Below are 15,418 nucleotides of genomic sequence, written 5' to 3' on the forward strand. Positions count from 1 at the left end.
TGTGAATTTGAAACATATTTCCAAAAGAAAACCAATTAGAGCTTTATCAAAAAGCTGTAACATGACTCTGGAACAGACATAAGGCAAAATAATCACTAAGTAAAGGTGTAACAAAATGTCTCTAGAATAGACATATGGCAGAAAAAAATCTTTTTTTTTATTTGCCATGCATAGGTCATAGAGATCTTTGTGGCGTTGCCTCAGATGTTGAACTAGATTTGTTGCGCCAAGTTAACACGTACTCCGTCTGCAGTGCGTATACAGTATGTGTATGCGGTAATAAAAACTTACTTAACCTGAAAAACTTAGTTTCATAGCCCTCTTTATTTTATTGCATTTATTTGTGCTGTTGTTTGCAGTATTTTTTATTTGTTCTTTTTTTATTACTGACTTTTTACTTGTGTTTTTTTTAATGAAAATAAACCTTTGCGTTGAAGAAAAGTAGATTTTTGTTTGTATATGCTGTCAATTATAGATCTTAGAAAGAAAATCGGAATCAGCAAAAATTGATATCGGCAGATCACACTAACGAAAAATCAGAATCGGCCAAGAAAATCGCAATCGGTGCATCTCTAATGGCACCTTTAACAATGTCCTTAGTACCTTTCTGGGCCTTGAACATGTCAGTTGCGTTGCTGCATGCAAGGTCAGAAAGCTCTCGGATTTCATAAAAAATATCTTAATTTGTGTTCTGAAGATGAACAAAGGTCTTACGGGTTTCGAACAACATGAGGGTGAGTAATTAATGACCCTTTAACCGCTGAGTCAGATCACTGAATCAGTGATTTGAACTTGAGAACCAGATCATTTGTGACTAAATGATTAAGAATAATTCTGTGAACTGGATCAACAGATTAGACACAAAGCTATAAAATTCCACTGGTTTCAGAAAATTAGTAATGCAAGAGTTATAGGGACCACTCCTGAACTAGGCTTACTTTTATGTTGTTGTTTTTTGTCTTCAAAAATTTGACTTCAGTTTAAGGCAAGGTCATTCAAGTTTGGGACGACATGAGGGTGAGTAAACAATGACAGCATTTAAATTTTTATATGAACTAATACTTTAAGAAAATAAAGAGTTTCAATTTTGATTTCATGTTAAATTGAACCCAAATACCACACACAAAGCTTCTGCAGATTTTTACCCTTGAAACCTTAAACCATTATTCCTCTTCAACGAGTTTTTATTTTACATCTCTCGTTACCTCTCTACCCATGCCTTGTATCAGTCTGTCTATCCCTCCCTCTCTCTCTCTCTCTCTCCCTCCCTCAGTCTCTGCATGAGATGACGTCACTGCAGCTGCATGTTCCCCAGTCCTCATGTTTGAGATTGTGCTGTGAATTCTAAATAGCGTGTGTCCTTGCTAGCGTAGTACATTACGCAATTATTCTTAAGGCCCGTTCACACAAGAACAATAACATATAATAACAATAACTACATTAGCATCCACACCAACACACAATAACATTCTGTTTATTATAAGCGCGGACTGCAGTTTTGACATGTGCCGCTTGAAATGCTCGAGCTCTTTAAAGCAGGATGGATTCTGATAAGCTATCGATATTTTTATCATTCATCAGTTGGAGCAAAATCATTCTGCATGTGATTCCAATGTTATCGTTCCTTTGTGGCATAACCATTATAGTTGTGATGTGGACTCTGCTTTTCTTTTAAATTAAGAATGATTTTTAGAACTATATCTCTATCATTATAGTCATCATCCTTTGTGAGAACGGGCCTTTAAATTTAACCACAATATAGATTTAAACATTAAAGATCTGAACTTAATGAAAAAAAAGAAGATTTAGTACAACTAAGAAGTAAAAGACCACATTACAAAGTTAGACCACATTACAGAGTTTCAAGCATATTGATAATCTGACCCCGGTACTGCTACTGAACTGTGTTTATCATAATAATAGTATACAAATATCTAAAATTCATTCAGCTTTAGTTAGTCTCATAGTAGAGTAGTCATCAGACCATGTCACTGTGTTTTGTGCGCTCCCATTCAAAAGTGTAGAGATAGCGCCCCCTACTGGGTGTAAAATGGGTTTCTAAGGCAACATTTGATGAAGGTGGGGTGCTTTCAAGAAGGAAAGACAATTAAAGCCTACAAGAAAATTGTTTAAGTTTAGCTGGTTCCTATTCATCCCACCAATAACAACAGTTACATTGTGTCTGTAATATAATTAATTGTGTTTGTTTTGTTTAGATGTACTTTTATTTGAATTATTTTATTGAAATTCCAAAAAAAAAAAAAAAGATGAACAATAGTGTGTAAATATAGTTTTCAAACAGTCTTGAAAAACCTCAAGCGACGCTATATACTCAAACAGTAACAATTGTATTTGGAACAGGACAGAGATACTGGAAAGAAGAGAACACAGAAAAAAAACATGCTAATAACATTAAATATATAATTCACAGTACATAAAAGATCTCATTACAGCTCAAAAGAAAAAGGTGCATTTCTTATTATTAAGTGTCTTTGAAGATTTAACTATTAACTATTAGACTAGTCATTTTTAAGATATATTTTAAGCTATTTTAAGAATTCGTTTTTTTAGTAACAAATAACATTCCTAATACAAAGAACATAGTTTGTATTACTGTTATGTTTATGCTTTGCATAGCACCTTGCACACTGACGCACTCAACTGCGTGACAAGACGGTATTAAGTGTCTTTGAAGATTTAACTATTAACTATTACACTAGTAATTTTTAATATATATTTTAAGCTATTTTAAGAATTCGTTTTTTTAGTAACAAATAACATTCCTAATACAAAGAACATAGTTTGTATTACTGTTATGTTTATGCTTTGCATAGCACCTTGCACACTGACGCACTCAACAGCGTGACAAGACTGGTCACGTGATGTCAACACTGCGGCGCCCATGAAGGGGCGACCCGCTCCATATAAAATAAAACCGATTTTTTTTTTTTTAATGGACGGCTGATATGTCTTAAGTTTTAACCTTCTGTGGATGTACATAATTTTAGTAATTTTTTTTTACAAAAGGTCTTCTTCATGTATGTGTATACCGTTTAAGTAAAACATACTGAGTCCACCTTTACGGCTTGGCATGATATCCATGAATAATACTTAGTTAAACCAATCAGTTCCAAACAAAACAGTGTTTTTGTATTTTTTTTTCCACTAAAACCAGACATATTCTTTCGCAATCATTAAACCACAAATTGCAAGACAGCCTGGAAACAAGCCATTAGCTCAATAAAGTACAACAGCCCTGTCAAACACTTTCTCCTGAAGACAGGATTCAACTCAAGAGCATCACAACCATAAACACTGTCTACCAACAAAGATGAAGCACCATCACAAAACAGACAAGATTAGGGTGAATGATCAAGTTGAATTTAAGAAATCACGTCAAGAATGCCATGTATAGTCCACAAAACGCCCAAAGGCGAATCATGTCATCTCACAACAGCAGACAGACGCAGTGACACAGCGTTCAATCCTCCATCAACCCTGATGGCATCCCGCTAGTTAGCTTTACAGCCTGAGCTGTATTAGCATTGGGCCTACGTGACTCATATATAAGGGTTCTGTTGTGTTTTTATTAATCATTACATCATCACATCTCATCTCGCCGTGTTTATTTCCGCTTACCTCCCCCGCGTTGGTGGTGGCGGTGCTGGAAGTGGACGCCGCGCTGGGAGTGGGCGAGCGCTGCAGGGTTACCAGAGCCATGGATGGAAATCTCCCAGCACAACGGCCAGTCTATCTGACACAAGCTAAACCGACTAGCGGATTTTCCCCTAGCAGCAGCGCCAGATATACGGGGATTGCGCTCGATGGGACCGCTGTTAAAAGGCCATGGCTGAGCCGCTGTTCGGCGTTTTTTGTGTCGCTGATTCCGTTTTGACATGAGCTGGATGATGTTTTGGTGCTTCACACTCTCTCACTCACTCTCACTCACTCACTCACTCACTGCCGCATGTGGCTGCCTTCAGCTCACACAGCCTGTAGTGCTGTCTCAGTTGTGAACGAATCGGTGTTTTTGAATGAATCTTGTAAGTGAACGATTCACTTCCATATTGTTCGGCCAACGAGTCCCTCCCTTTGAAAGGGCGTTGACCCTTTTTCTGCCTTCAAAGACTGACAGTAGTATGGACCAATAGTATTCGAGTACGAGCGGTGTAGGCGCTTATCATTGGTTGAACTTACCGAACAAACACGCCCTTCACTGAACGAGTCAGTGTTTTGAATCTGAACGAGGCATTTCCTCGGGCATATGAATGAACTGGGAGTCTAGTATCTATTGTATGTGGTAAAGTGAAGCTGGGTTTATTTAGGCTGCTGCTCCCATTGTTGTTTTTTATAGGCCATGCCAAGCATGTGACAAAATGAATGTAGATGATGTAGATCTCCAACTGTGGGAAAAACGCCTAGATTGTTTCTGTATTTTTGATTTGAAGACGTCGTGCTGTTGCGGTCACGGTCGAATAACGAATCGGTTGAATGGTTAATTCAATAACTTCAGTGACTCAATGTCGCACATAAAGACACTTGTCGCCACCTACTGGCATCACGATGCGACGTGCCGGGCTACTGGACCAATCTGAACGTTTTTTTTTTTTGTCTCTGAAAGGTTATTGAAAAGACACAAGCACTGAATCAACTGAACTCAATCAAAATACCCACCACTAATAAGAATAAAATCAGGGCAAAAATCAGGGTGGTTTCCGGTAGAATAGTCATTTTAGGTGTCATGGTGTTGTGTATATTTGTATAGTGTTGTTAATTACCAATTTTTTTTAAATGTTATGTGTATTTTTTTAAGTTAACATTACATATTAATACTACTGATCATTTTGACCAAATATACATTTTCCAGAGTTGCTCTGCGAATGAATTAGGCTAAATATATTTGCTCAAGTGAAACTTTTACAGACCTCAAGAGGCCACTAGAGGCTGGTTCTAATCCGGTGGACTTTACCCCATCATCAAGCTTTGTGTGAACGAATGAGTAGACTCAGGCACTTGTTGATTACGTTATGGGAGTTAGGTAATAAAGAATTAGTTAAGCAGTAAATTCTGTTTTCTGCCTAAATCCATCTGTGATTGCATAGCACACGGCAGTGTATATAAGAGAGAGTGAAGAAGAGCTTGCAGGATTGGAGATAACGTCTGGTCAATTTATAATTCCGGTGAGTGAAACTGTTTCTTTAATAAATTCTTTCCATCTTTGTAATACAGTACATGCAGTGTATCACCTGTTAAACCATAAAAAGCTTACATGAAGGTGAACAAGAAGGAAAACTAAAATAATGTCTTTCAAGTTTGCATATAGGCCTACAGTATGTAATATTTGTTTGTGCAGATTTCTCTGAAATACACATGCACGTTTTTGCACGTTATTTGCAAAAATATTTTTCATTAATATCAAGTCAGCTGCACGAATAAACACGTGGCAGCATTGTCTGGTGATATTTGGTGTTGACATATATCTGGTGCTACATTTTGTTTACACAGCAGAGTAAAGCAGAAATCCATTTTAGAAATAAAAAGAACTGCTGATAAAAAAAATAAATTAAAAAAAAGCCTGTGGGGTTGTACAAAGTACTTTCCCACATATACAAACCTAATTTTGTTTTCATATCTGCAAATAGATTTACTAAAGCCACATTTGCATGTTTATGGCACTTTTTTTCTGCAGACATGAGGGTGTGCATCATTGGAGCGGGGGTCATCGGCTTGACATATCTGGTGCTACATTTTGTTTACACAGCAGAATAAAGCAGAAATCCATTTTAGAAATAAAAAGAACTGCTGATAAAAAAAATAATAAAAAAAAAAGCCTGTGGGGTTGTACAAAGTACTTTCCCACATATACAAACCTAATTTTGTTTTCATATCTGCAAATAGATTTACTAAAGCCACATTTGCATGTTTATGGCACTTTTTTTCTGCAGACATGAGGGTGTGCATCATTGGAGCGGGGGTCATCGGCCTCTCCACCGCTCAGAGCATCTACCAGCACTTCCACAGCAGGATCAGCCCCCTCACCATAGAGGTGTATGCTGATGTCTTCACTCCACTCACCACCAGCGACGGGGCAGCTGGACTATGGCAGCCGTATCTCTACGACAAGGGCAATGTACATGAAACGTGAGCTTTCATTTGTGTCAAAGTGTCTGAATCTAAAAGTGTCAGTGAATCGGTTGAAGCACATCCTTATGTTTCTCAGTTATCCTGAAGAACCCAAGATGCTGTATAATCTATAGCAGCAAGTAAAATGTCTGTTTCCTTTTCTCAGTAAATGGAACAAAGAAACGTTTGACTATCTACTAAGTTGCCTCAGCTCTCCAGATTCAGTGAAAATGGGAATCTTCCTTCAGTCTGGCTACAATCTGTGCTCTGAAACTGCACCAGTGAGAACACTATCATTTCCTTCGTAAAAATGCTTTATATTTAAAATACATAGTTCACATGGCATTTCATTGAACAATGCTATATTTTAGGTATATTTTGTAGCTGTCTCTCTGCTCCCCTCAAACAGGACCCCTCATTTAAAGATGCCGTGTTGGGTTTTCGCCAGCTGACTAAACGTGAACTAGACATGTTCCCGGGATACAGGTACTTATCAACTTTGTTTATTTAGATAATTGATTTAAACTGATATCGCTGACATTGTTTTTGAAGTCAAAGTCCTGTACAAGACATGGAGTAATATTCAGTTTAATTAGACATTCAAATTGAAACAGGGCAGACCTATGTATTATATTATATATTTCAGCTCAATCTGAATGTAATGGATGGATCTCAGTGTCACATCTACATCTCCATTTCCACTTTCCCTAGTTTTGGGTGGTTCAACACCACTCTCATGATTGAAGGAAAGACATACCTGCCCTGGCTTATGGACTGGTGAGAGATCTTAGATCTTCTCAGTAGCATAAACTAGGATGAAGCTGCATGCTGTATGCATATATGTAAAGATATACATACTATGTATGTATGTATGTGTGTATATATATACATAGGTTTCAGGTATGACATTTTAGTCAATTTCTGGTATTCTCAATACAGGTTAAAACAAAGAAATGTCAAGTTTCATCAAAGAAAGATTGGTTCATTTAAAGAGGTTTGCACGTTTGTTTGTTTTTTTACTGCAAAAAACATTCTGTATGAGTGGCCCAAGTGTAGCAATGCTATTTTTTATTTATTTTTGAGCTGTGTGAACATCATCTATCCTGTTGTGAAGTGATTGTGGTCACACTTTGTAATGACCTAAAAATATGCTTCAGTTGGCAGATAGTGGTGCTGATGTTATCATCAACTGCTCCGGTGTCCGATCAGGAGACCTCCAGCCTGATCCTGAGCTCCAGCCAGCCAGAGGACAGATCATTAAGGTGAGGTTTAGCGGATAAAAGTCAATCAGGTTTTGAGTTTTAGACAGTCTCTGATTCTGTGCTGTATGACAACAGATAGATGCTCCCTGGATAAAACATTGGATCTCCACACATAATTTCTCGTCTAGAGGCAATTCAGCGTACATCATACCCGGGTGAGTTTATTTTTCATCACAGTCGATGTATATTTGAAAAAAAAGACATTTAGAGATAAAGGAAAACATGCTGTGTAGGTTCCCATTTTAAGTTGTGTTTATTATAAAATGCAAAATGTAGTCTTGTCCCAGGACAGATGCACATGACCTCAGTTTGTTTCCGCAGGAGTCGTTTAGTCACTGTTGGTGGAGTTTTCCAAGTAGGAAACTGGAATCTGCAGAACAGTTCTGTTGACCATAAAAACATGTGGGAATCTGCCTGCAAGCTTGAGCCCAGTCTACAGGTAGGAGATCACATGTTGTCAAAATCTGTTATTTAAGGTGTGATTTTCCATATTCCCACAGATTTGCTCAGTTTTCTCTCTCTCTAGCATGCGCGGATAGTAGAGGACTGGACTGGTCTCAGGCCCGCACGCAGCACAGTTAGACTGGAGAGAGAGACCATACGATCTGAACCAACCTCGTTTGAGGTGAGCTCATAGAAATGAGAGCAGTATTTCTTCTTATTAACTTTGCCTCTTTTCACACACCGTGCTGTTTTCTTTCACCTCAGGTCATTCATAACTACGGACATGGTGGTTTTGGACTGACCATCCATCGTGGATGTGCTGAGGAAGCTGCTCGTCTCTTTGGACAGATCCTGGAGCAGAACGGCGTGCTAGCATACTCTAAATCACGTCTCTAATAGATCTGGGCCTCTGGGCAATGTTAGACATAATTTCTACAATATATGTAAATGTACATATATTATTTTTTATTATACTTTAATAGAGCTTTCAAATAAAAGATAACATAACAGAATCATAACAGAGCTGAATTGTCAACATGTTATTCAGCTAATGTACAATAAAGAATCAGATGCTAGCATGATTTATTTATGTTTGATCTAATGTTTTTTCAATTAAGCTTTATTATTATCATGCACATGTACATCACTGTAGTGGCAAGGGATCCTGCTCTTCGACTGTCTGAACACTAGACTTTTTCAGGTATCTTCTACTTCATATAATGCCCCTATCAAATCATGTTCCAGTATACATTGCATATATGAAGGCAGTATATAAAAATAGTAAAAAAAAAACAGGTACATAATGTATAAACAGTTTTATAAATAATAAATAAATACATTTGCATTTTTATAAATACATAAAAATTACACCAAGACCTGAAAAATACAATCTGATACATACCTGTACAACCGGAAGGCAATAATTATTCTGTATAATTTATTACTTATTAAATACACAAATGTTTCTGGGACAAATGACTCACAAAAGATTTGTTTCCACCTGCTGGAGTAACAATGTAACACAAGTGTATAAACAAATCTTTCTAGTGAACAAATCAAAAAGATGAATCAAAACGCCCTGAATTGGGAATAGCATACTACTTTTACTATTTCTACATAGTTATATTATTTGGAACAACAAAAAATATTAGGTATAAAAAAATACATTTTTTGATCATTATTGGTTGATAAAAAATATACTGTTAGTGAGTCAGCTCTTAGGTCAGTGGTCTCAAACTCAATTGTTGGATGGCCACAGCTCTGCAGAGTTTAGCTCCAGCCAGCTCCAACTTACACCTTCTTGGAAGTTTCAAGTAATCTTGAAGAGTTTGATCAGCTGCATCATGTGTGTTTGATTAGGGTTGGAGCTAAATTGTGCAGACCTGTACGTGACTCTCCAGGAATTGAGTTTGAGACCACTGTCTTAGATCAGGGGTCACCAAACTCAGTCCTGGAGGGCCACTGTCCTGCAGAGTTTAGCTTCAACTTGCCTCAACACACCTGCCTGGAAGTTTCAAGTATACCAAGTCAGACCTTGATTAGCTGGTTCAGGTGTGTTTAATTAACTCTGCAGGACACTGGCCCTCCAGGACCGAGTTTGGTGACCCCATAGATGATAGTGGTGACTATAACCTTTGATATGCTTGATTATAAGGGATCAACTGGAGTTTGTTTTATTTATTATATATAACAAACAAGTCGGATGTATTATTCTGGTAGTTCTGACCTGCATCATAAATTACTTTATCAAAGAAATAAAAGAAAATGTTAAAGTCAAGGTAATTAGAAAAAAAAGGTACAGGAGGATACACACTCTCTGTGTACACAGACAAAAACACAAAATTGCTCTCTGAAGTCTGTACACATAGGAACAACTGCTCACGTTACAAACCTAGAGCTGGGGAAAAGGAGTATTGTAATGTTTGTGCTGACATCTATGTGAAGGTGGCGTGTTTTGATAAGGTTTGACAAAAACCCAGAATTTACCTTGAAGTTAAAGCTGCAGTCTGTAACTTTTGGAGCTCTAGCGGTTAATAAACAGAACTGCGTGCGTCTTGCGGAAGAACATTGTAGCCGGAGCTACTTCTCTCTGTTTATGTCTATGGCGAATCACGCAGGTGCTGGGCTACTCCGCAGCGGTGCCTACCCGAACCAGCCTAAAATAGTCCGAATATAAACACTTATCATAGGTGTACCGTAGTGATTCAGGACAAGCCAACAACACGGGTTGGAAAATGGATTCATGGTGTACTACTCGCATATTATAAAAATTTGTAAATTTTGAACACACAAAAAAGTTACGGACTGCATGCAGCTTTAATGCACCCTGGCCTGCAATAACAGAAATGTTTCTCGAGTAAATGATTCACAAAAGATTTGTTGCCACCGGCTGGAGTAATGATGTAACGCAAGTGTATAAACGAATCTTTTTAGTGAACAAATTTTTAAAAAGATTCGAATCATTAAGAGGAATCAAAACGCCCACCATTTGAATTGGGAATAGCATCTAGAATACGACTTTTACTATTTCTACCATGCAAAAATAGTAAGACTAGTATTGAGAATCCAGCCCATACTGAGCCTTTACTGAATAACACACGAATAGCGCCACCTCAACGTCACAGCTGACGTTACGTAACGTGGGAAAAAGTTCATTTGTAAGTTTTGCGCCCTGTCCTTGCACTGTTCTTGCAAGAGAGAAGATAAGGACGTGTTTAGGACAACATCGATCTCTTTTTTGGAGGTAACAAGACAAAAAAGTGTGGTGAGTAAAGCTGTCCTTTTATAAAATATGAAGTATACCTTGAATGCAGTGTAATGCAACATGCCACATGCATAAATGTAAAAGTGTGGATTCCAGCTTGATATTACATGCAAGGCATTAACTATTAAGTTACAATTGACAAGGATTCAACTAATAAAAACAACTCAAGCTCTATAACCTTGTTAGTTGTCATTATAAATTTTAACTTTGAAATTGTGTCTCTTTGGAGTTTTTATGGACATAAGACTTAATAAAACAAATTAAGCCTTTCCCGTGACAATGCAAACATATGGCAGCATTATGTATTCACTGGTGGATGATTCAGAATACACAGGTTTGTATTGAAAATTTTCTCCAATCAGTTTACAACATTACAATACAGGTGCATCTCAATAAAATGTTTTATTTCCTTTTCTCAGTAAATGGAACAAAGAAACGTTTGACTATCTACTAAGTTGCCTCAGCTCTCCAGATTCAGTGAAAATGGGAATCTTCCTTCAGTCTGGCTACAATCTGTGCACTGAACCCCTGCCAGTAAGAACATTATCTTCCCATTGCATATAATGTCATTATCTACAGAATGGCATATAATAAACCGCAAGTTCTGACTCACGGGACATACTGTAACCGACCCATCTCACTGACCCAAGAGATAATTGTGAAAATGACTCAATCTCTCTGCTCCCCTCAAACAGGACCCCTCATTTAAAGATGCGGTGTTGGGTTTTCGCCAGCTGACTAAACGTGAACTAGACATGTTCCCGGGATACAGGTACTTATCAACTGCATCTCCTCACAAGCTATTTCTATAATTTGATGACGCTGACTTGTTTTGTTGTTTTACCCTTTGATGGTTGTAGTATTTATTTTTGTAAAATTGCATACGTCACTTTTCCGTTTTCCTTCTATCTTTTCAGTTTTGGTTGGTTTAACACCGCTCTCATGATTGAAGGAAAGACATACCTGCCCTGGCTTATGGACTGGTGAGAGATTCCCGTTATCTAATCAGTAACCAACATTAGAATTGGAATGAAATAGAATATAACAGTGGAGTTCAAGAGTCCACAATTCAAACTGTAATATAAGCTTAGAAATTGTTACATTAAAAAAAATGTAAAACAAATAAGCATTTTGACTTAAAATGAATAAGTAATCTTTTAGATTTCTAGACTTGTATATTACATGTATATTATGTGTCTAGACATCTTGCATATATGTGTGTCTCCAATTTTTACATGAATATTTTTATTCTTCTGTTTTACTGTATATGCATCAGAATAACTTATGCATGTATATAGTCATGTAAAATCTGTTGTGATCTGCTGTTCTGTTACTCTTTTCTGGCCTAACAATGATTAACACTATCTTTGACACTTTGGTCACATTTCTGTGTTTTCTGCAGGTTAAGACAAAGAAAGGTCAAGTTTTATCAGAGGAAGATTGGTTCATTTAAAGAGGTCTGAGCAATTGCTTTTTCATTTCCATTAATCTTTTTTAATTAAAATTTACACTACCTATTAAAAAGAAATCATTAATCAAGAACACATTAATTTGATCACAATTAAGTGTGACAGTTGAGACATTTACAATGTAACAAAATAATTCCATTTCAAATAAAGACTGATCTTTACAACTTTCTATTCATCAAAGGCTCTTGAAAAAAAGTATCATCATTCCCACAAAAATATTAAGCAGCACAACTGTTTTCATCATTGATAATATATATGTAGAAATGAAAAATCGCATATTAGAATGATTTCTGAAGGATCATGTGACACTGAAGACTGGAGTAATGTCTGCTGAAAATTCAGCTTTGACATCTCAGAAATAAATTAATTTTAACATGTATTTAAATAGTTGTTAAAATATATAAAACAGTTCTTTTGTAATAATATTACAATAATAATATTGTTATAATATTTCACAATATTACTGCTTTTATTGTATTTTATTCAGCATAAGAGATTTAAACATTAAAATATCTTAGCTACCCCAAACTTTTGAATGGTAGTGTATATGTTAACTTGATTGTTAAAATCAGTAAGATTACCTTACACTAGTTTTAACATAACATATTATAAGCAGATTCTCTAACTCTAATTTAATTAATTTAATGTTCAGATTATGCTTTCCTCATATATACTGTAAAAAAGTAATCATAAAATGTGTAATTTGTAATGACCTCAAAAATGGGCTTCAGTTGGCAGATAGTGGTGCTGATGTTATCATCAACTGCTCCGGTGTCCGATCAAGAGACCTCCAGCCTGATCCTGAGCTCCAGCCAGCCAGAGGACAGATCATTAAGGTGAGGTTTAGTGGATAAAAGTCAATCAGACTTAAAGCATTTACATGGAACTGCTCTGATCTCATGTTTTTTATATCAACAGGTAGACGCTCCCTGGTTGAAACACTGGATCCTCACACATGATTCCTCATCAGGAGTCTATAACTCACCGTACATCATTCCTGGGTGAGCCTCTTCATGATGACACTTTTCTGCATTTACTGTAATCTAAAGAAAACTGAAATAAAATAAAATGTAAATAGTAGATTAAAAAAATATTTAAAACGTTGCATTTTCAATCTGGAATACGTTTAAAGGGGTCATATGACGTTGCTAAAAAGAACATTATTTTGTGTATTTGGTGTAATGAAATGTGTTTATGCGGTTTAAGATTCAAAAAACACATTATTTTCCACATACTGTACATTATTGTTTCTCTTCTATGCCCCGCCTTTTTGAAACGCGTCGATTTTTACAAAGCTCATCAGTCTGAAAAGCGAGGTGTGCTCTGATTGGCCAGCTATCCAATGCGTTGTGATTGGCCGAATACCTACACTCCAAAGAGAAAGGAAAAATTGAAATCGCATCATATGACCCCTTTAAGTGCTAAAAAAGCTAAAATAAAAAATAAATTGAAGCTAAATATAAATATATAAAAAACTAAAACAAATGACAAAGGCACAACAATATTGATAAAAATTTAACAAAAAATAAAATGAAAACTGAAAATATAAAATAAAAGCTAAATGAAAATATTAATAAATACTGGGATGGTATGTAATACTAAAATAACACGTAATAACATAAGCATTGTTGCTCATTTTTCACTTGTGTTTGTAATGAAGTGCAGTGTAGTCTTGTCTTAGCAGTGATGTACTGTACATTACCTCAGGTCATTTTGTTTCCGCAGGAGTCGTTTAGTCACTGTGGGTGGAGTTTTCCAAGTAGGAAACTGGAATCTGCAGAATAGTTCTGTGGACCATAAAGGAATCTGGGAAGCCGCCTGCAAACTTGAGCCCAGTCTACAGGTAGTTTCAACTATTTTAGCCTTGCTTGTTTGAGTGGCATGAGTGGATTGGATGTCGTTTTTTTTCTCTAGCATGCGCGGATAGTAGAGGACTGGACTGGTCTCAGGCCCGCACGCAGCAAAGTTAGACTGGAGAGAGAGACCATACGATCTGAACCAACCTCGTTTGAGGTGAGCTCATAGAATGACCATTACACTTAAGATCTGATGCCATTTTACAACATAAATATCCAAGATAATATATAATTAATAAAGAGCCCCTAAATGGACATGTTATTGGAAAAATATGACATGGGACAAAAAAATGCATTACTGCAATAAGATATTTTGCCTTAACACAGTACTACTTCTACAAATGAAGGATTTGCAAGAGAACATAAAAGTTTTGCAAGTAAATGCAAAAGTTTTGCCAGTGAACGTAAAAGTATTGCAAGTTGATTGCAAGTAAATGCAAAATATTACTAAGCAAAAGAATAACATTGTGCCTGCATTGGACGATAAAACCATAAACCCTTTATAAAACCCATTAAAATCAGATTCTGTCTACACTGGATGCGGTTTGGCATGAACAACAAATCTCAGACCGCAAACTGATGCATATTCTATTTAAGACGAACTGACACAAAGAACTAATGATTTGCAGTGGCTGCGTTTTCAGGCAAACACAAACGTTTTGCAAAGTTTAAAGTGTTCCAAGTAAATGATTTTTTCATTTTTCCTTCCATCTCATATTTTTTCCATCATGATGCCCCTTTGGGCTCCGCAGATTCACGATTCTCTGTTCACACACCATGTTTTCTGTTTTCTTTCACCTCAGGTCATTCATAACTACGGACATGGTGGTTTTGGACTGACCATCCATCGTGGATGTGCTGAGGAAGCTGCTCGTCTCTTTGGACAGATCCTGGAGCAGAAAGGCGTGCTAGCATACTCTAAATCACGTCTCTAATAGATCTATGCCTCTGGACAAATGTTTAGACATGTTATCTACAGTATCAATTCTTATTCTCACTAATCTAATAACAATTATCACACTGATTCCCCCAAGAGATAATGCATCTTCAGAATTTCATACATTTCTCTACATTTATTTGCACTAATCTATAATAAAGATACATATACTCACTTTTTTTTTCTTGAAGCATAATTTATTCTTATCATACATGTACATCCAGTGCAGTGGCAAGAGATCTGTGCGCACAGACACAAAACACAAAAGGCAGGCAACTCTCTGTACTCACAGGAACAACTGCACACTTCCCATCATGCCACACACATATCCACTGTACAGTTGAAAAGGCAGAAATACAAATAACCGAATATAGCATTGAGCAGTCGAGCTGAATAAACAAAGATTGTTGCTAAATGTTGTGTGTTGTGATGCAAGCCGTTGTTTGAAAAATGCGCTTGGAGCCTGATGTGCTAGAATAGACAATAATAAAATAAATGTGACCTACAGACCTGCTCTGATGAAAGCCACTTGCTATTGTTTTATTGTTATTGAGCTGTATTTT

General features: G+C 36.6%; 3 protein-coding genes across 3 annotated transcripts in view; 2 read left to right on the top strand and 1 right to left on the bottom strand.

The window, feature by feature from the left end:
• ssh1a (slingshot protein phosphatase 1a) overlaps window positions 1-4,260 on the bottom strand; it is a 41,457-nt gene extending 37,197 nt beyond the window's left edge. The window contains exon 1 of the mRNA XM_016536943.1: window positions 3,640-4,260. Coding sequence (XP_016392429.1) covers window positions 3,640-3,720 — 81 coding nt within the window. The 5' untranslated portion in view covers window positions 3,721-4,260. The remainder of the gene's footprint in view (window positions 1-3,639) is intronic.
• A 602-nt stretch (window positions 4,261-4,862) lies between these two features.
• dao.3 (D-amino-acid oxidase, tandem duplicate 3) lies at window positions 4,863-8,592 on the top strand. The gene is made up of 11 exons (XM_016536948.1): window positions 4,863-5,180; window positions 5,946-6,141; window positions 6,290-6,404; window positions 6,533-6,609; window positions 6,835-6,900; window positions 7,063-7,117; window positions 7,281-7,385; window positions 7,461-7,540; window positions 7,707-7,824; window positions 7,912-8,010; window positions 8,094-8,592. Exons 2-11 carry the CDS (start codon window positions 5,948-5,950, stop codon window positions 8,223-8,225), a joined length of 1,041 nt encoding a protein of 346 aa, XP_016392434.1. The 5' UTR covers window positions 4,863-5,180; window positions 5,946-5,947; the 3' UTR covers window positions 8,226-8,592.
• Window positions 8,593-11,013: 2,421 nt separating this feature from the next.
• LOC107727153 (D-amino-acid oxidase-like) lies at window positions 11,014-14,867 on the top strand (the record flags this gene model as incomplete). The annotated part of the gene is made up of 9 exons (XM_016536937.1): window positions 11,014-11,127; window positions 11,289-11,365; window positions 11,511-11,576; window positions 11,996-12,050; window positions 12,794-12,898; window positions 12,981-13,063; window positions 13,788-13,905; window positions 13,977-14,075; window positions 14,722-14,867. Coding segments are annotated over 9 exons (849 nt in total), but the record flags the coding sequence as incomplete, so codon positions are not given.
• Window positions 14,868-15,418: the final 551 nt, after the last annotated feature.

Source organism: Sinocyclocheilus rhinocerous, unplaced genomic scaffold, assembly GCF_001515625.1.
Source record: "Sinocyclocheilus rhinocerous isolate Xijiao unplaced genomic scaffold, SAMN03320098_v1.1 scaffold457, whole genome shotgun sequence".
In the NCBI taxonomy this organism is placed as follows: Eukaryota; Metazoa; Chordata; class Actinopteri; order Cypriniformes; family Cyprinidae; genus Sinocyclocheilus; species Sinocyclocheilus rhinocerous.